This window comes from Opisthocomus hoazin, chromosome 6 (genome assembly GCF_030867145.1).
Source record: "Opisthocomus hoazin isolate bOpiHoa1 chromosome 6, bOpiHoa1.hap1, whole genome shotgun sequence".
Lineage (NCBI taxonomy): Eukaryota > Metazoa > Chordata > Aves > Opisthocomiformes > Opisthocomidae > Opisthocomus > Opisthocomus hoazin.
Window position 1 is genome coordinate 7,905,033 of NC_134419.1, and position 19,162 is coordinate 7,924,194.

Consider the following 19,162-nt stretch of genomic DNA (forward strand, 5'->3'; position numbering starts at 1 on the left):
GGCTGCAGAACAGCAGATTCCTTGCTTTTGTCCAAACCAGCCACTGACTGAATGATTTTTTTGCTTACGACTAGATATTCACGCGGCTTCATCAGATTTTATTAGTCATAAACCAGGCATTTCCTTGATGCTTCTAGGACCTCTCTTAGTAGTCCAAACTCAAATGGCATGTGGGCTAGCTACAATCCCAAGCTCTGGAAAACTCCGGGTTGTCAGCCAGCTGAGATCTGAGGATGAGGTTGTCCCTGCACAGGCATTTGGCCTTGGGAGTTCAATGAACTACACACAAGCACTGCTTCTGAACTGTGCCTCCAGAAACACAAATGGCTCTGAATGGGGAAAAAGCAGACGAGAGGATGCAGAGGCCTCTCCGGTGTCCAAAACATATGATCAAGGGAAACAGGTTTAGTAGTGGAGGGATAATAGTCTGCACATTCATCGCTGCATGCTGGGGCTAAGGGAAGAACTGAATTTCCTGAGTCACAGTTTCTCTCATTCCTCCCACAGTTTCAGTCCTCCCCCAGGCACCACAGGTCTACACCATCCCTACACTAAACCAGTGGCTAAAAACAGAGGCAGAATGCGAATGCTCCAACACCAGCCCAGCCTTTGATACGAGGGTATGCGTGCACGCACGTGTGCGAAGCAGAGTGCGTGTGTAAGCATTCCGGCGGATCAGCAGAAATGCCTGATGTAGTAAACCAGCTGGTTGTGATTTGGCTGACGCAACCGTGGCTGAAAGGACGGTTCTTTTATCTCCCCCTCCAGTTGCCACACACAGCTGCTGTTTGTCCGTGTCACCGTGCGCGGATCGTGGCCCAGCAGCTTTTATGCCACCAGCATTCTGACTTTCTTCTTCACTGATGAGAAACAGAGCGGCTGGCAGATTCCTATGGAGGACTGGTAAATAAAACCACCACTCTCTTGTAACTGTTTGGTCTCCTGGAAATTGTTTCATTAGTTCACTGAAAAGTCACGGTTGATTTGCTTTAGTCCCTTCCACAGATCATTATCTCTTCAAAACACAAAACTATTTTGTTTTCCGTAGTTCAGAAACCCAAGCCCAGATGTACAGCCAGCAACAGCTGCTGATCACAGAAACGAACCAGTGGTACAGCCGGGAAACAGAAGAGCTTCCTAAACGCACGGTGGTCCCAGAGTTTGGGGAGGGCGGTACTGCTTGTTTGGGTTGGCTCGCCTGGAAGAATGCACAACCTCCCAGCATAAGGAAGATTCATCGTCCTGATTAGGCAAGATTTCTTATTACTGTCTCCACTGCCTCTTCATTCCTACTAATCGAGCATCTGGAACACGGGCTGCCAAATAAACGCTGAACTATCAGATTCCAACACAGATTTTAGAAGACTTATCTACTGCCTTAAACAGATCTTCTGATAAGCCTCCCTCCCTACAGCAGCAGGTCTGTCGTAAATTCCTGCAGAGGTTTGCTTTATAATGCAGGAATATTAGTTTATTAAAATCAAATGATTACAGAACACTTTACAAAGATGAATTAAATTACTAAACACGCCTGCATGAAAGATAAACTTTATTAGCCCTTTACTCCTTACTTTACAGTGAGGAAACTAAAGCACAGACCAGTTAAGAGATTTGCTAAAAAAGTTACAAACTAAACAGAAGATGGAATGAAGAATGAGGATGGCTTATGCTAGAGTGATTTTTTTTTGGTGGATTTGGGTTTGTTTAGTTTTTCGGGTCAGGGTTTTTTTTGTTGAAGTCCACAGTGCAGTTTTACCCAGCAAGAAGCTACACGAGGGTAGCTCTGCTGAGACAGGTCGCTGCTGCAGCTGCTCCCCAAGAGGCTGGCAGTACGACAAGAGAGATAGCATCTTCTACAAAAACACGTTCTACCTTCAGGAAGCAAGACATCTCCACTTCCGAGACCTTCACAATGTCAGGGTGAATTTTTCTTGCGGTCTAAATCAACACTGAAGCTTGCTTTGCCTTTTAGAGTCAAAGAATGGTGACTCTTCAGCTTTATCCCCTGAAGACATCCCTAAAAACCTGCTCATTTTGTAGTTCTTTCATCTCCTAGGAATCGTTTCATTAGCTCATAGAAAAGTCACAGCTGATTTGCTTTAGTGTATTCCACAGACCACTACCTCTTCAAAATATAGATACGTTTCTCTGTATGTGTCTATGTGGAGGCAATAACGAGGACAAGCATAAAGACTGGATGACACAAGTCTGTGACAAGCAAGTGGTGTTATTTTTAGTTTCTTGACCTTAGATTCTGCAACCAGTTTGACTACAAACCATTACCAGGGTCTGCAGAAGTGTTCATTAAACCAAGCTTCTTTCCTTTGTTGAAGTGATGAACAGGAACACGGGATGACATCCACAGACCTTGCATAGCATCTTGATCCAACTTAGGACATTTCTTGCAGAAATCCATGTAAAACAGCCAGCAGTACTCCACCAAACGTGATTGCAAACATACTCTCTTCTTTTCAAAATTCCTCTTGAAAAATCTTCTGGCCAGAATGGTGTACAGCCCCAGGCCACGGGACAAATGATTAGGAATATGTCTTTACTGACTGCCAACTCAACAACAGTGAGTCTGGAAACCACCTCTAATTTTCACAATAGAAAGATGATAGACAGAGAATTTGAACTTCAGCTTACACTTCCTATTTCTCCTAGCCATGTCCAACACATATTTGTAACCAACTGGAGTTAAAAATCTATTTTAAGAAGGCACATAATTACAATAGTCACTCAATGTTCATTACAATATTAATTAAAAACAGTTTATGAATGGGTGTTTTCAAGATTAAAGTTATCTAACTCTGTGATATCATCTGGTATCCTTTATTTCCAGGTCTGCCTTGCTTTCTCTCTTCTCCCCCTGCTCCTTTCACTGGCAAAATGGAAGGCAGCACCCATCAGCCAGCCTGGGAGGCTCCACTGAAACCAGTATGCATTAAGACAGCAAATACAGGTGCACAGTTTTTGCTAACTCTTATCTAGAAAGGAAGTTAGACTTCACATCCTCAGGAAACTTTTCATACCATGCCAGCAATACATTTCTCTAGACAACTTGCTAACTTCTTCGGATGTGGCAAGAGTAAGAAGGATCATGGCATATTGTTCACTAACCAAATAATCTTGAATTCTATTACAATGAAGTTCATAATACAAGTATTTCATTATTGTCCGGATAAAGAAACTGTATATCCCTATACAGATGTTAAAAAAAAAAAAAACACACCAAAACAATTTACCAGAGACCATACAAACAATGTAACAGAACTTAACAGAAATTAACAGAACCTTAAGACATAGAGGGCTTATAGATTTTGTGAATGCAGCCGTCTAAATTGCATCATAACTACTCACCAGGAGTGACTTTACCACTCAGTGCTTGGTCTTTCACAATTAGAGGTATTATTCCAGAATACTACTATAGCATTTGTTCACTTATGAGTTATTCAAGGTAGCTTAAGCAATCATATTCTTGAAAAGAAGTAAACACAAAACATCACTGCCTTAACTCTTCCATTTCTCATCCATGCAGCAAACTCCCCACCTCAGCTCCTCCGCGACTTTCGATCCTGAAGCTGATCTCCACCCAGGGCACTGCTGCCAGAGGGCACGAGCCAGCAGCACACCAACAAAGAGACGCTCTTGTTTGAAGCCCTTTGAAGCTTCCACCAGACCAAGGAATCGTGGAGCGGGGTGGTATTTCAGCTCACATCCACAAATGCAACTGTAATTCATACACATCATCATCAAGGCACGGAGAACAAGCAGAGAAAAGGTCAACCTGCAGAGGCAATTTTTAAATATACTCCGTTTCTCTTCTATGAAAGCAACCCTGCCAGTTAGTTCGCTTTTTTTTCCCATGGATAGCTTTCTGTATGTAATGTTTTTCCCGTTGCATCTTTCCTCCTCTTCTGCTGTTCCAACATTTACCAACAGTTCCAGCTTTGCACAACGACTCAATGTTAAATCATACAATTACACTACGGTAGTCTTCTGTGTTGTACAATACGTGCAATCGCAGGTAATAAATCATCTCATTCGCAGCCCGAGAGAATTCTGCATGCATGCTTCTATAATGGGAGCAACTCCTGTATCAGAATTAATTCGGTTTGCAATTTTTAGTGATATTAATCACCATGCCTTTGAAAAGACAGCATCAGAACACCAATGTAATATACTATTGAAGTCATGATGAGAGCATAATACAAGCTTTGTTTCTCTGTTGAGCAAAATACATCCAACGCATGCATCCATGGGGGCCAAGTTTCACACAGAAATGCAGCAGAATATTTCAAGAAAATTTTCTGACTGCTCAACTGGGGACTTCTGCAGCATCTTGGATAAGCAACACTCCAGGGCTGCATCCCCTGTGCTGCGCACAGGCGGGGGGGATCCTGGAGAGTGGCTTCCGAGCGACCTCGGGCACCGTCACCACAGGCTGCTGTGCCACCTCCCTGAACTCGGGACGGCTGGCACGAAGCACGAGAAGACAGACAGACAGGGACGAGGGTACGACACGAACAACTGACGCTCAGTTAACAGAGGTGGCCCAAGGAGGCTATTGCAGCAACCTCAGTTTAAAGAGAAGCTACGAGACATCCCAAATTGCACTTTCAAAACCTGCTATCCCCAACAGCTTTTGGAAGATTATGGGAACACTACACTGGGTTGAGCTCACGGTTGTGATCTCTCATCTCATTTTGTGTCCAAGGCCTAATCAAAGGAGTATCCAGATCAAAAGGTTTAAAATTAACCCCTCAAAAAAAAAAAAAAAAAATCCACTAGATCCACCAAAACATTTTACCTGGGCCTGTAAGACAACACAGGGTGGTACTGAGTACTAGAGTGCACTTTGGATCTCCTCAGATAAAGGGGTAAAACATTTTATTAGTCTGACACATCAACATATCAAACATGATTTTATGAGTTCAGTACCAATACCGAGAACTTGCGCGTATTTCTCATGCTTTTAGCTTATTAATTTAGCAAGCGGTATACATCTTTTCTAGAAGATCACAGCGTATTTTGTCCACAGCAGTACTTTTTAGAAACTTACGGAGAGAAGAAGTATTCTGTACTTATCATGTGAAATTCCAAAGTTTACTAAACCAGTAAATTATTTCCTGCAACTACTAAAGAACTATTTAAGAACAGAAATAGGAGACAAGGATTAAGAAAAGGGACACACCTCTTCTGCAAAATAAAGTCTTTGAGAAGAACTACTAGAAGTAAGAGAAACTGGAAAAAACAGTGAACTTGTATGGAAAAACAGCAGAAGGCATACTGCCAACAGAGGGCGAAGAAGTCATACACAGAAAAGGAAAACAAACTTGAAAGCATACTCAATTTTGAGGACTTGAGAAAAAACAAAACAAAAGCTAACTCTTTTCTAATCACAGATTGACTGGTTAAAAATGGAATTGCATGTGCTTAGCACTTAGAAAAACAGTTGTAATTTCTGGGTTCTAAAATGGAGGCATCCAAAGTTAGCGTCTGTCTGTGAAAATGTTGGTCCACTCTTGAAATCACTTCCTTTCCCCTCGCCACACACACTATTGTTTTGGTGTGTTTTAATTATTTCCCACATTAGCCATTAAGCTTGATGCACTGGAAAATGTCTGATGCTTTAATGGACTGCTTTCTCATTAACTCGGATACCTGTTTAAAAAGATGGTTCCTCTCTGAAGCCTTTCTGCTGTAGCTTATAACATGTATTGCCACAGGAACTGAAAGCAAAGACAGGTATACGCAGAGCCTCTGAATGGAAGTTATGTTCCCCTTTACTCCCTGGGTCCACACTGCCAATCCAATTTCCAATCCCACTTCTGGAAGCAGGAATTTCACACAGCCAGTTCAGCAGCTCTCACTGATAAAAGAAATGTGACACGCACTACTGAAGTGATTATTGGGGGCGCATTCTGCAGTCAGAAATGGCTAAACAAAAATTCTGGCTTAACAAGATTCCCATGTGGATGTCCATGGCACAATCCTGTCAGAACACAAAAAAGTGTTTTAAATGTCAAAATAATACAGAAGTTAGTTACAAGAGAGAAGTCATTTCTACAACTGCGCATCTTCACCCAACAAGCTTCCTTCTCCTGGTTTGCATACCTTGCAAGACCTATTCAGGAAGCTGACACATCATTGCGGCAAACCCAAGAGAAGCAAACATACCAGATTTGATTCTCTTCTAAAATCTGTCCATTTTACAGCTGAAATTTCAGTAGTTAAGATTCTACATTGTTCATCCCCTAGTTTCTTGCACATACCACTGGTTGCCACATGCTGGTTTTCAAACTCGCTTTATCCTCTTCCTGGCTTTCCTTCCTCAGATCCATATATTCTCACAGACACTCTAACTCTGGTTAAGATACTGTGAAAGAAGTAATTATCACACACAAGGACAAAACTCCTCAGTTCCCATTTGTAACACTGAATCCAAGCTGCCACTTTGAAGTTAAAATGAGAGAGTGGCCTATAGCTAGCACAACACCAATAACGGAGCATAAAAAATTATTCACCTTTAGAGCCTGTCCTGTACGTCTTCTCAATCCAAAATGATTCAAAATTATAAATCCCCTCAACCTCAAAGTGCATGAAATGCTGCACAATATTGTAGGCAAGGCCTTTTTTTTAAAAAAAAAAAAAAAGTCACAAACCATTGTGGTTCAAAATCAGTGGAAGCGGTAGCTTTGAATTTTGACTATGAAAGACACAAAATGCTACCTGAGGTGTGAAGCTTTCGGAATTGCTAGGATCAGCGAAGGGGCCTTCAGGACAGCCAAAGACGTTTGAGACAGCCAAGTGCCTGTGGGCACATCACCCCACGCTACCCAGCTTCAGTCAAGCGAGGGAAGTTTTGCTATGAACACATTTACTCAGTAACAGACATCTGTCAGTTCATTTATTTCACTGTCTGCTGTCTTCCCAGTCAACCATCCACACTTACAAGCAGGAAATTCTTCATCAAGAAAAAAATAATAACAATAAAAAAAAGCAGTGACAGAGAAACAGTACACTGAAATCCACACGAAAAGGCCTGCGCAATGACTTGACTCATGGCTCTTGCAAGAGCTAACAGGTTGTTTTCACAGGGGAAAAAAAAAAAAACACCTTTCACAGGTCCTCCTAGAATCGCAGATGTAAATGCAACAAAGAGCACAAACAAACTCTGTATGTCGATTTGACAAAAATACGACGCATTCCTAAACTGCACGGACAATTCGGGCTTAATTTAGAACAACACGACCTTTCAAAAACTTAATCTGCCACCGAGCACTTTGTATTTACTGGACTTCAGCAGACGCAGTTTAGAAGTCAGGAAAAAAAGAAAAATCCCCACATCAGTAGATTTATTCTGACGTTAAGCTTTTGCCCCCAAACAAACCAAAGAGGCGCGCGCTGCCGAGCAACCCCAGCGCGGCCGCCCTGCAGCAGCGAGGGCCGCCACGCGCCGGGCTTCTCTTCGCCCCTCATCGGCCTTCCCGCCAGGGCCAGGGTAACTCCTGAACTTGCCAAAGCGTTCGCAGACGAGGCGTCTGCCCCTGAAACACCTCCTGTGATTTCTGCTAACGGTACGCCAAGGTCTGCGGCTACCGCGCGGCTCCCGGCCCGGAGCACGGCGAGCTCTCCGGTCGCCCTCAGAATCTGCCTCTCAGCCACCGCTTCTATGGATTTCTCTGGAACGCACCCTGCCATCTCCCATAGGAAAATCCTTGGAAAACGTGAATAAAATGTGCAGTTATACCACTGGAATTTTTTTTTTTAAATTTTTTTCACTTTGAGGCGCTGTACAACCGCTTGCTGACGAAGGATTGCTCGCGGTTAGACGTTTCTATCTTTGGGGGTGGCGAGGAGCAGAGCAGCGAACCCCCAGGCTCAGCCTCCCCCTCCCTCCCCCCCCGCCCGACCCGTCATCACGGTGCGAACCCGCAGATTCCCTCAGAAATCATAAAACCCATCGACGGGGGACGCTTCCCCGCCGGCGCCCCGCACGACCGGGGCAGACGGGCCCAGCCCCGTCGGGAGAGCGGCCCACCGGGGCCCAGGCGCTGGCGGGGGAGCGGCTCACCGGGGCCCGGGCGCCGCCGCGAACCGGAGCCGCGGCGCTGGCGAACGCGCCCGGACAAAGCCCGGGCAGGGCCCGCGCTGCCCGTCCCGCAGCGTCACCCGAGCGGCGCAACGCCCGGCGGTGATGTCACCGCACGCAGGCAACAAAGGACGCGGCACCTCCTCCTCCTCCTCCCCCGGGACCCCGCCGCCGACCCCCGCACGCCGCCGACACCGACCCTCCCGCCCGCCGAGAGAAGACAAAGCGGCTTCCCCCCCCTCCCGGAGAGGAAGGGGTTCGGGCGGCCGCCCAGCGCAGCGTTGGGGCGGGGGGAGGCAGTGGCGGCCCCCGGCCCGGCCCTCAGGGCCAGCGGCCTGGCGCTGCCCCGCGCCGCCGCGCCCCCCTCCTCACCCCCTTCCCCGCCGCCCGCCGGCCCGCTCCCCTACCTGATATGGCGGCGGCGGCTCCTGATCCGGCTCAGCCCCGTCCCCGTAGCTGGCTCTGTCCGACTGGGACTCGTGGAGCAGCGAGATGTCATCCGACGTGGGGGACTTGAGGCAGTTCCCCATCTTCCCCCCACCACCGCCCCGGGGAGTGGGGCTCCCCCTCCGCCTCCTCCCTCAGGGACGGGCCGGCGGCGGCTCCGCGCCCTCAGCCTCCCCGCCGCAGCGCGCAGCCCGCAGCCGCCCCGCCGGGGAGGCTCATGCCAGCCCCGGCCCTAAGCGGCTTAGCGGCACCCCGGCCGCCTCCCGAGCCCGGGGGGGGGGCAGGACTGGCCTCCCACCCCCCGGGGGGCGGCGGCGTGGGGCAGCGGGGTCCGGTGGGGTCCGCCCGCCCCGCGGCAGCCGGGCGCCGTTCTGCTTCCCGGTCACCAGCTCCCTGCGCACTGGGCTTTGTCGCACAGGCCGCCCTGGCTCCTCCTCTCACTCCTCCCCGCCGGGCCAGGGTAGCAGCCGCCAGGCCCCGCTCCGCTCCCCCGCGCCCGGCCCCGACCCCGCGGCGGGGGGGGGCAGCCCTGCCCGCCCCCGTGGGACCAGGCGAAGCGGGGCCGGCCCGGCCACCGCCGTCCGCGGGGCTGTGCGCCGTCCCCCCCCCCCGGTCCCCAAAATGGTGGGTGCCGCGTTGCTCCGCCCCCGGGAGCGCCGTGTTTGTGTTTGTTTTCCGGGCATGGCGGCGTGGTGGGGCGGGAAGGGCCCCTCTGGCCGGCGACAGCGGCGGTAGGAGGCCCCCGCACCGTCCGACCCCGGCCGGCGGTGGTTCGCCTCAGGCAGGGGACCCTTCCCCGGCGTGTGGTTCACCCCGGGGAGGAAAGGGGGTTCCGCCGGGGCACTGCTGGAGCGGGCGCGGTTCGGACCCCGAGCGTGGAGCAGGAAGAGCAGCAGGCGCTGCGTGTCACTGGTTCGCGTCTGCAGGCAGCCGTCCAGGCCTTTTGATATGATCAGCAGGTAGTAAGACAAAACATGTATTTAGCTCAGGTTTTTTTCATTATGAACAATTTATTCACGCTTGGATGTAAGTATAAATAAGTATAGATAAATGCAAATTTCAAGAGAGTGAGTGCCCTCCATTCGCTAGCACAGGCCCACGCAGAGGGGAAGGAGACCTTTTGCTTTACAGGGTGCGCCTTTACATGTGGAGGTGCTGCAGCGTGTCCAGAGAAGGGCAGCGAGGCTGGGGAGGGGTCTGGAGAACAAGTCTGGTGAGGAGCGGCTGAGGGAGCTGGGGCTGTTCAGTCTGGAGGAGGCTGAGGGAGGACCTTATCGCTCTCTACAGCTCCCTGACGGGAGGTTGTAGTGAGGCAGGTCTTGGTCTTTTCTCCCAAGTAACTAGCAATAGGACGAGAGGCAATGGCCTCAAGTTGTGTCAGGGGAGGTTTAGACTGGATATTAGGAAAAACTTTTTTACTGAAAGAGTGGTCAGACATTGGAACAGGCTACCCAGGGCAACGGTGGAGTGCCCGTCCCTGGAGGTGTTCAAAAAATGTGTAGATAGGACACTTCGGGATGTGGTTTAGAAGACATGGTGTTGTTGGGTGGATGGTTGGACTCCATGATTTTAGAAGTCTTTTCCAACCTTTATGATTCTATGTTTTTTCCAGCTTTGTCATCTGGAATGGTTCCTCAAAATCCCTCCCTGGCTTCAGACCGTGTATTCAGACCATGGAAAGTATTTTAAAATCTGCTTTTGTTACGGTATTTTTTAAAGTGAAGCAAATTTGGTACAGATGAGAACAGCTAGAAAGTACAGTTTGTAGCGCAGTACAGCACGGCCAGTGTTTATCACAGGCTTCTCTGCTAATCCATGTCAGTCCTGGTTTGCAGTAGAGCTTCCATCTTAGGTGAAAGTAGCTACAAAGCAGTTGTCCGCAGTGACATATTTGGCTCTACAGCCTTTGCTTAAGCATTTCAGAGGTCCTGTGGTGGACCTCTCAGCCTGAGAACAGACTTTTTGCTGATTATCTATGTGCATTCTTTCTTGAAATTTTCATTTTATTACAGGTATTTTGTTTTGCTGCCTATCAATGGATAACCTAAACAGCCCCAGTGTAAAATCTGTAGCAACAGAAAAGTTCTTACTGGCATTTATGGGGTTCAAACACAGTTTTAAGCTTCTCTAGGAAACTGAGAATAAAAGTGGTGCATGGATTGTGAGCATTGCTCGCGATAGAGAGGCTTTGCAATGAGCCGCTGTAAATAATGATGACTGCTGTACACGACTTGGTCATCTGGGCGTTTATCCTGTGACTATGTTGACTTGGTTTAGTAGGAGAATTAGGCAAGCAGTCGTTGGAGAGGATCCAGCAAACCACTGCCTCACCCAGCCCTAGTTCAAGGTTAAGGCGATGTCAGAGCTGCCTGCTGTGAGAACCTGGTGGTGAGACTCCAGCTCTGTTACTGGTATTTTCAGTTGTGCAGTGGCAACATCGGTAGCAAGATTACTGGTGAGTAGAAAGACTTCCTTATTTAGCTGTCATTTCATGGTTTATTTTCTGTGTGGAGGTTCATCCTGTGTCATCAGTGTAGCTCTGCGTAGACCGCAGGCATGTGCCACACTGTGCCTGGCAGTCCTGATCCTTGTACAGCGTGGAGGTCCCGTGGGAGCACGTGGTGCCTCCCCGCTGGCTGGCATGCCAAGATTTCCTTGCTTTGGAAACCAGCGTGCAAACGTGGGTCTCTGGTCTCATCCTGATATGCAGTCAGGACACAGCTGGGACATACTCTGGGGTCCCACAGTGTAGATGTTGCCTGTATTTACCGAGTCGTATCTCCAAGAGGAATAACTGCTAAGCCCAGTTAAAACTTTCCCATTTGTAGGTACAGGATGTTCCAAACCTGGGCTCCCTTTGAAAGCTAGAGATGTACCAAGTGCTGGAAGAGATCAACCTTTCGTGATGGAACTCAGAGACCAAAGAGGAGGCAGCAGTTCACATTTGGCTTTGCAGCCTGACAGACTCTGCTCCCATGAGAGCTCTGAAAGAGAAAGAGCTGTTACCAGTCATTACTGGGTTCTTTGAAGTAGGGATGGTTTAAGCCACTTGTTTTTCTAGGCCATTCGCTCCTGTTATGTCAAGTAGGTAGATAATAATGGCTTTGCACCACCAGCTCAAAAGTCGTATAGCGGTCCAGGAGATGCAGAATGGAAAAATTCTTGTGTTCGTGAATGCACAAATGTTGTCTTTTAATATCCCCATGTGTGCTGTTGTGTGACTGTGAGGCTACTTCTTTTGCTACCACATTTCTTGCAGCTTGGGGGCTGCTGAAGAGCTTTTGAAGTTAGAGGTTGATTGTCCTTATTGCTCAATAACCATTTGATGGGAGTCTAGTTTTCTAGAGAGCACGTGAGCTGTTTTCACAGTTTCTTGGTATAAAGCTACAGAAAATTGAACAGACCTGGCAGGCTTCATGTTACCTGCTTTCTGTAGATAGTATTTGTAAATACAGAGGCTGCTTAGAAGGATCTGCTTTTGTGGAAATGCACCCAGAGGTGATCTTGGACATGCAGAGTGGTAGAGGTGACAGCAGACCAAATAGAGCACAGACCAAACCAGGCCCCCGTTCATGAGCTGTTCATGCTGTAGGAGATCCTTGTTCCATACAGATTTGGAGGCTCACAAATAGGGTTTTTTTATGGTCCTTTTTTTCTAAGACAATGTGATTTTCCTGTTCTAGCAGAACTATAGGGCAGTTTAATGAATGGCTTCAGTTCTGTCTGTTTTTTACTTCTCCCGCTTGGTCTGGGGAACAACTAGAGCCTTAAAATGATCCCACAGATGGAAGAAAGAGCCATGTAGTGGTTTAGGGCTGCATAGATACTACTGGTAGAAAAGACAAATGCAAATACAAAAACTTGTATCAGACTAATATAGACTAATACAGACTAATACTAATACAGACGAATACGGATCAATACAGAACCGGCAACTTAAGCCAATGAAATTTTTTCTTACCTGTAAACATTTAAACATTTGGCTATGATCTGTTGTTAGAATGGAAATGGGGTAGTCTGAAATTTGCCAGTGTGCAGGATTAATATTCTGGTAGGTCTTGATACAATGTCATATACAGGTCTGTTCTGACCATTTTTTGGCAGGTAGTTTCTTCTAAGTGAAATGTATTTTTAAAAAGAAAAATATTTTTCATTAATTTCCATTTTAAAGGATGCAAACAATTGAATGTTTATGTTTTATTTTGGAGGGTTTTTTATATAATGGGAAGCAAGTTACATAATGATGTATTCTTAAGGCTCATACGAGCTAGCCAGAGATGATGAGCTATCTCACTGAAAAATCCCTTTCTTTTTGAGTTAAAAATCTAAAAACCACTGAGGATGTGGAAAGTCTTTCTTGTTAATAGTTTCTCTGAAAAATTGACATAATAAATTGTCTAATTTATAGATAAAAGACCCTTTGATGACTTCGTTTTATATGATTCGTGGTCCTGTTATTGTTGGAGAACATTTTGGGTATGTTTAATGTGTCATGCTGAACAAAAGTTTTTGAAAGACCTTTTCTGTCCTCAGCATGGAGAAGTTTTTTCACTTCCTTTTCTTCCAGCAGGTTTATTTTCCTAGAACTTATCATCTCTTATTATGTCTTATCTTTCTTCTGGATAAGACTGTTTTCTCAATTCCTATACAGAATCCCAGTTAGCTTCTGACTGCAATCTTTCCATGCCGTGGTACCCATAGGTTCGGAGATAGCGCTGTTTGCTCAGGTAACGTCAGTGAATAAGACGCATTACAATTTTAAAACCTTTTTCTGGGGGAAAAAAGACATTGCGTACCTCTGGAGAATCAAAGTAAATTACATTCTTCTATTATATATGTGAATCTGATTATGGGAATGACTGAGTTAATTTATCTGGTTATAAAGAACATAGCATCTTCTAAAATGTGATTATTTTTAGTTTTGGTCATTTTAGCTGAACCGTAGACGTTTCTCAGTATATATTACAATTGTATATTGTTTTCCGAGAGAGAGTGAATGCAGCACTAGAAAGCAATTATGGAACTAATATATTTCCCTGAAAGGCACTTTGAGATGCAGCATTTTGCTCATGTTTCTAAAAATTACTTAAACTTCTGCTTAAATTATCCTGGTATCACAAATACCACTGCCATCAATTTATCCGAAAGATACCAGCTTGGTAAGGATATGTTTTCCATTATTAGCGTAAATGAGTTGCCTTCCATAATAACTGTTTTTCCCAGATCCAAAACATTTTCTCACCAAGGAGTGTAATGCCTACTTACTCTATGCACTGGCACACCTATGCTGTATGTCACGAAGAATAAAAAGGACAGGTGTTTTGGCATTAAAAAACCCAAACAACAAAGCAGACAATCATCATATGAAAGTAACTTCTTCAAATAAACCTTCTGTCACCCAGCATCATGGTGAATTTTGTGTAGGAGTCAATTTTCCTTTTTCTCAGTGCACCACGTTTTACCACAATCTCAACTTCAAGAACGATCAGAGACCTAGAAAATATGATCTAAGAGGAAAGACTGAAAGAATTGGGGTTGTTTAGTCTAACGAAAAGGAAGGTGTTGGGAAAAGTGTTAATGATCCTCAAAAATGTAAAAAGTTTCCCAGCAGAGAGAAGGAATACATTTTTCTTCATGTTCAGTGGACCTAGGGCAAGAGGTGATGGCCTAGGAGATTTAAGGTAGACTTTAGGAAATTATTTCAAACTGCAAAAGTAGTTTAGCACTGGAAATGAGTACCTGGGTATCTCGCTTACTGAAGGCTTTGAAAGGCAGATTAGGTCAAGTGTCTCAGGAATTATTTTAGTTGCAGTAGGTTGTATACAGATAACCCAAAAAGGTTCCAGGCTGGTTTGTATTGTTTCTCATTTCTCTCAGGTGATTTACAACAGATGCATTACTGCTGTGTTATTTTAATTCTCACTCTTCCTTACATGCTTAGAAAATGCCAGTAAGAAAACATGGCAGTAGGTAAAGAATTGGGTAAGGAGAATGGGTGGTGAAGTTCCCAACAGCAGAATATTAAGGAATCACAGTTACTGTGGGATAACTGTTGTGTTTGATCGGGCATATGACTTGCGGACACATCCCCCTGGCAGGCTTTGGGACACTTGAGTACTGGGCTGGCGTTCAACAGGTAGTGGATATTCAATACACAGAAATCTGTTTTTACTAATCTTTTAAATTTTAAATTAATTTTAATAAATCTTAATTTATTTTTAAGTTTTAATTGAAGTGTTGGTCTTTCTTCACTTTTTGCTGTGTGTAAATACTTGCTGAATTTGCAAGGAATGACCTTTATCCAGAGTTCGCCAGTGGCCAGTGTGTTCGTAGTCGGGTACCATCACTGCAGGTTCAGGGATATTCTGCCCGAGATGTGGGGAGAAGATAGATATTTGGAGTAGCAAGTCCAGAAGCCAAAATTACTTCAAGCGATGAGGAGTATGAAGCCATACATGATGTTGTTTCATCTGAATTTGACTTTTTTATCTTGAAGATTTTGGGTTTCTCACAAAGCCTTCAGTTCACTGCAACAGTAAGGTAATATCCAAAATGCTTGTTCCTACTTGAAGCAGAGTTGGGGTGTTTATCGTTTGTCCAAGTTGGATTCGCTTTCTGCTGCACAACATAAAACATCTCTCGTTCACCTTCTCAGAAGTCTTCATGTTTCAGCAGTTTTCCTGTAGTCTAAAATCTTTGTTTTCTTCCTGTAGGTAACTATAGGTCTTCTGCAATAACAGAGTGATAAAATGACGCATGGAAAGATATGAGAACCTGTGAAATGTGACCCTCTGACATACAGCTCTGTTCCCATCCAAGATCACCTATGACTTTGTCATTCTTTCACCAAAAACTGTTGAAACTGTTTCTGCATACCTAATACCTAAGATTTCTACAAGTCAAACTCTTTGCTACACGTCCTGTCTGCATTGTTGCAGTGATTTGGATATCTGAAGACTGTTACCATGCTCCTTTGTTTCAGTTTTCCTTATGGATCACGATTTGTAAATCTCCCCATCGATTCACTGTCCTGCAGACTCTTTCTTTTGTCCCCATCTTCAGTAAGTGTGGCATCCAAAGCTGGACAGAGTACTCCAGGTAAAACCACAGTGTTGCAAAAATGCCATTTAGAAAACTTAGTGTGCTTCCTTTTTCAGAATACATCATCACTGACTTCAGTTTCTAGTGCACTGTCACTCCCTGTCCTCCAGCTAATTCGTGCCTGCTCAGATTTTCTTACTTTATCCTTCTCCAGATGATTATTCTGAAGGGTACTATTTGTATTTCCTGTTGAAACTCTGGTCTGTGACAGCTTAGCTAGCTGAATTGCAGAAGAGAAGTTACTGGAGACTGAGCAGAAGGAACGTGAGGAGGAGGCACTGAAGATTTTGTGTGGGAAGTGTTAGGTGATTGTGAATGACTGCCTCTGGCACTGGGGAGGAGTTAGTCTTTGGGAAATTAACTTTATCATCTGGCCAGAAGTGTCTCCTCTTCTTAAGATTCAGATTTACTTTTTGAATAGTCCATGTATGGGCACCCTCCTCTTGGAGGGAGAGCAGGCTGGAAACTTGTACCAGGATTTGATTTTGCATGCACGAACACTTCTGTTGTCTGAGAGAATACTGTGCTTCCTGCAAAAATTTCTGGAAAACAGGAATGCACATAAATTAAGTCTTGCTGATTTCTCTAGTGCTACGAGAAGGGGTACCAGAAGGTAGTTTTACAGTCCCAGTTAGTTTGTCCTGGTTTTGGTTGTGTGGAGATTCCTATAAGACATGAAAATCTCAATTGTTTAAGCTTACTTGGCTGACAAAAAAGGAGGGAGGCCTTTTTTTTTTTAGCAGAGCAAATCACATACTGTTTTAAACAAACACTTCCCACACATTGAAACAAGACAGCTAAAGGTACTGTAAGTCTATTCCTGTTTTTTTTGAAAAAATATTCCAAAATTCTTGAGTTTAAGAATAAATTATTTTCCTTTCATTTATTTTGCATTGCATGCCTACAGTTAGTTTTTGTAACAGCAAACTTCTTCCTCTTTTAGTTAAGTTTACAGAAATTACAGACTCTGTGGAGCTACTGTCTCTTAACTTTTTTTTGGCGGTGTTATCACCTTAACAGGAACATCCCAACAGTGGACTTGGATACAGCTTTAGAAATTCATGTATTGGGCTACATCTTGACCTAGGAATTGTCTCAAACGAACATACACTTTGCTTGGTGTTTTGGACTGCATACTTTTCTACAAAAGCTCATGCAGAAGTAGATGAACTTACAGAATCCCTGCAAGATGTGGAGTTGTTGTAATGGTGCGTGTTGCCTCTGAGTCATAAGCTGTGCAGCAGCGCAGTGCAAGGGCTAAGGACAAGGTAAAATCCCATTCTGCTGTTTTTGATTGCCTGAGGGATTACTGGTTTTACATGCCAGATTATGGAGAAATTACGGAGTGGAGTTCCTTTTGTGAGGACTCTTCCTGTGCCAGAAATTGCAAGCATGGGTCAAAAGTGTTCCTGTCAACTGCGATGCCATCCATAGCTTTTGCATCAGAATCCTAAGTTGGTATCCGAAGATCTCTGTTGTAGAAGCCCCATCTTGTGGACAACGAATCGATGACTACTTCAGCACAACTGAGATTTGAAATACTTAGAAAATCTGAAGATATTTTGGTATCATTGCAATAAACTGGAGAGTCTTCATATTTCTGGTCAATATGGACATTTCATTCATGTGTAGAAATTGGCATTTGCTTTTTGGAGACTATTTTCACAGGTAAGAAATAGTGAATTACGGGGAGGTGATAAACAGATATGGAAACAAGGATGTTGTCCCTAAGAAACAGTGAATTACAGAGAGGTGATAAACAGCTATGGAAACAAGGATGTTGTCCCCAGAACTGTTTGAGGTCTGAATCAGCTAAAACACAGCCCGGATTCCTGCCTTGAATTCCCAGAATAGTTTCCAGCAGCATTTGTATAGTAGGAATGAGTCTTTGGGTGGCAAAGTCATATAAGGGCAGAGGGATGCTCTTTGAAAAAATAACATGGTAAGACAGAAAGAATAGCAAAGTATGCATGAATACTGAGTCTGGAAACTTTGGGAATATCCTTACAGAGATACTTGGTTTCAGCACAAAGTAATGGAAGAGGGCAAGCAACTCCAGACTCAACGAGCCAGCGTGCTTGGTAGGAAGAATATTACGAAGGTAAAAAGAGCATGAAAACAAGCCTGTGATAAAAGCTATTTTCAAATTTAAGTATGACATTAGTTGAATATATTATATATATTCTATTATATAGACTAGTATATACATATAGGTAGAATATCTTTTTGTCGCTCTGAAGAAATTTGGTTACTATATGATAGTTTTCTATTTCTTATATATGAATAAATTAGGAAACTATATGATAGTTCTCCATTTAATGATGAAGGCTAGAATGAAGTAGCCAGAAAGTGTAGCGACATCTAGAGAGAGTTTGGCAGAGGTGCCTCCGTGCTGAAACATCTGTAGCTCCATTTTTTCCTTCTTCAGCTGATATTTGACAGTTCTGCTCCATGCAAAAAGAATAATGTCGTGAGGAACGTAACCTCTTGCGAAACAAACTTAGTGAATTTGAGAATATCATCTTTATTTTAAGGTTTTAGAATGATCACCGTGGGAGTTTTGAGTGACAATGGTAGGAAAGGGCTGCTCTTCACGGAATTTGCAAGTTAGATCTGTGTGAATTTTAAGCAGGAGACAGGTAAGTGCTTAAATCCAATCTACTCTTCAAAAGACATCCTACATCTCTATCTGAAAATGTAGCCACTTTTTTTCTGTGAAGGTAGTGCACTCCAGGAAAGCTGGGTCAGAGTGGCTTGCTTGGAAGGGATGAGAAGAGTAAAGAGGAATGTGGCAGGGGAATAAGATACCATACCAGCCCCTTTGCTGGGAGGAAGACAGAGCTTGCTGTTCCTACAGGTGGATGTCTGACTAAGCACAGTGATTAAAAAAGAGACAAAAGTTCATGTTCTGGACATTATAAAGCCAGGAAAGCATTTCCTAGTTTGTATCAAGAGGAGTCTGGATGAAGTCTTCACTTTAAAGGCACATCATGTACAATACATTTTAATACTTAAAATTACCCATAAAAGTGATTGTACATCTGCTGTTTTACAGTTTGGTTTAAAGTAACTGTTTAGTTCATATTGAATCTGAAGACTTAGATTTTCATCCTTCAGTAGTCTGGGAATTATGTAACATAAATACATCTAAAAAAGTCCGCATTCTTAATAAACTAACAGATAAAACTATTACCAGCACATTACTAAAAAATTCACAGAAATGACTGTGGACTCTTAGGAGTTCCTGACTGACTCCTTTTGTTTCTCATAGCAACCCAAAGCCTCTTTTGAATTAGAATTCTACGTTTTTGGTGAAGGGAATCTTTGAGGAATTGTCTGAGCTAGGGCAAAACCTTTGAGAAAAATGCATATTCTCAATGTTTACCTCAGTCTGTTCCTAAAGAGAGAGAATATTAAGACTTTAGCAAAGTACAAGACTAAAATTTTTACCTGAAAGCAATTTCTGCTGGAACCAGCATGCACGACAAAAATCTTTCTTAGTGTGAACTGAAGCCACAA

The 19,162-nt window shown here is 44.4% G+C and overlaps 2 protein-coding genes across 2 annotated transcripts in view; one reads left to right on the top strand and one right to left on the bottom strand.

Moving 5' to 3' along the window:
* The window catches only part of RNF11 (ring finger protein 11), a 33,909-nt gene extending 24,839 nt beyond the window's left edge, over positions 1-9,070 (bottom strand). The window contains exon 1 of the mRNA XM_075424516.1: positions 8,503-9,070. Within this exon, the coding sequence (XP_075280631.1) occupies positions 8,503-8,625 (123 nt within the window). The 5' untranslated portion in view covers positions 8,626-9,070. The remainder of the gene's footprint in view (positions 1-8,502) is intronic.
* Positions 1-19,162, top strand: part of TTC39A (tetratricopeptide repeat domain 39A) — a 210,724-nt gene that overhangs the window by 82,871 nt on the left and 108,691 nt on the right. The window lies entirely within an intron of this gene.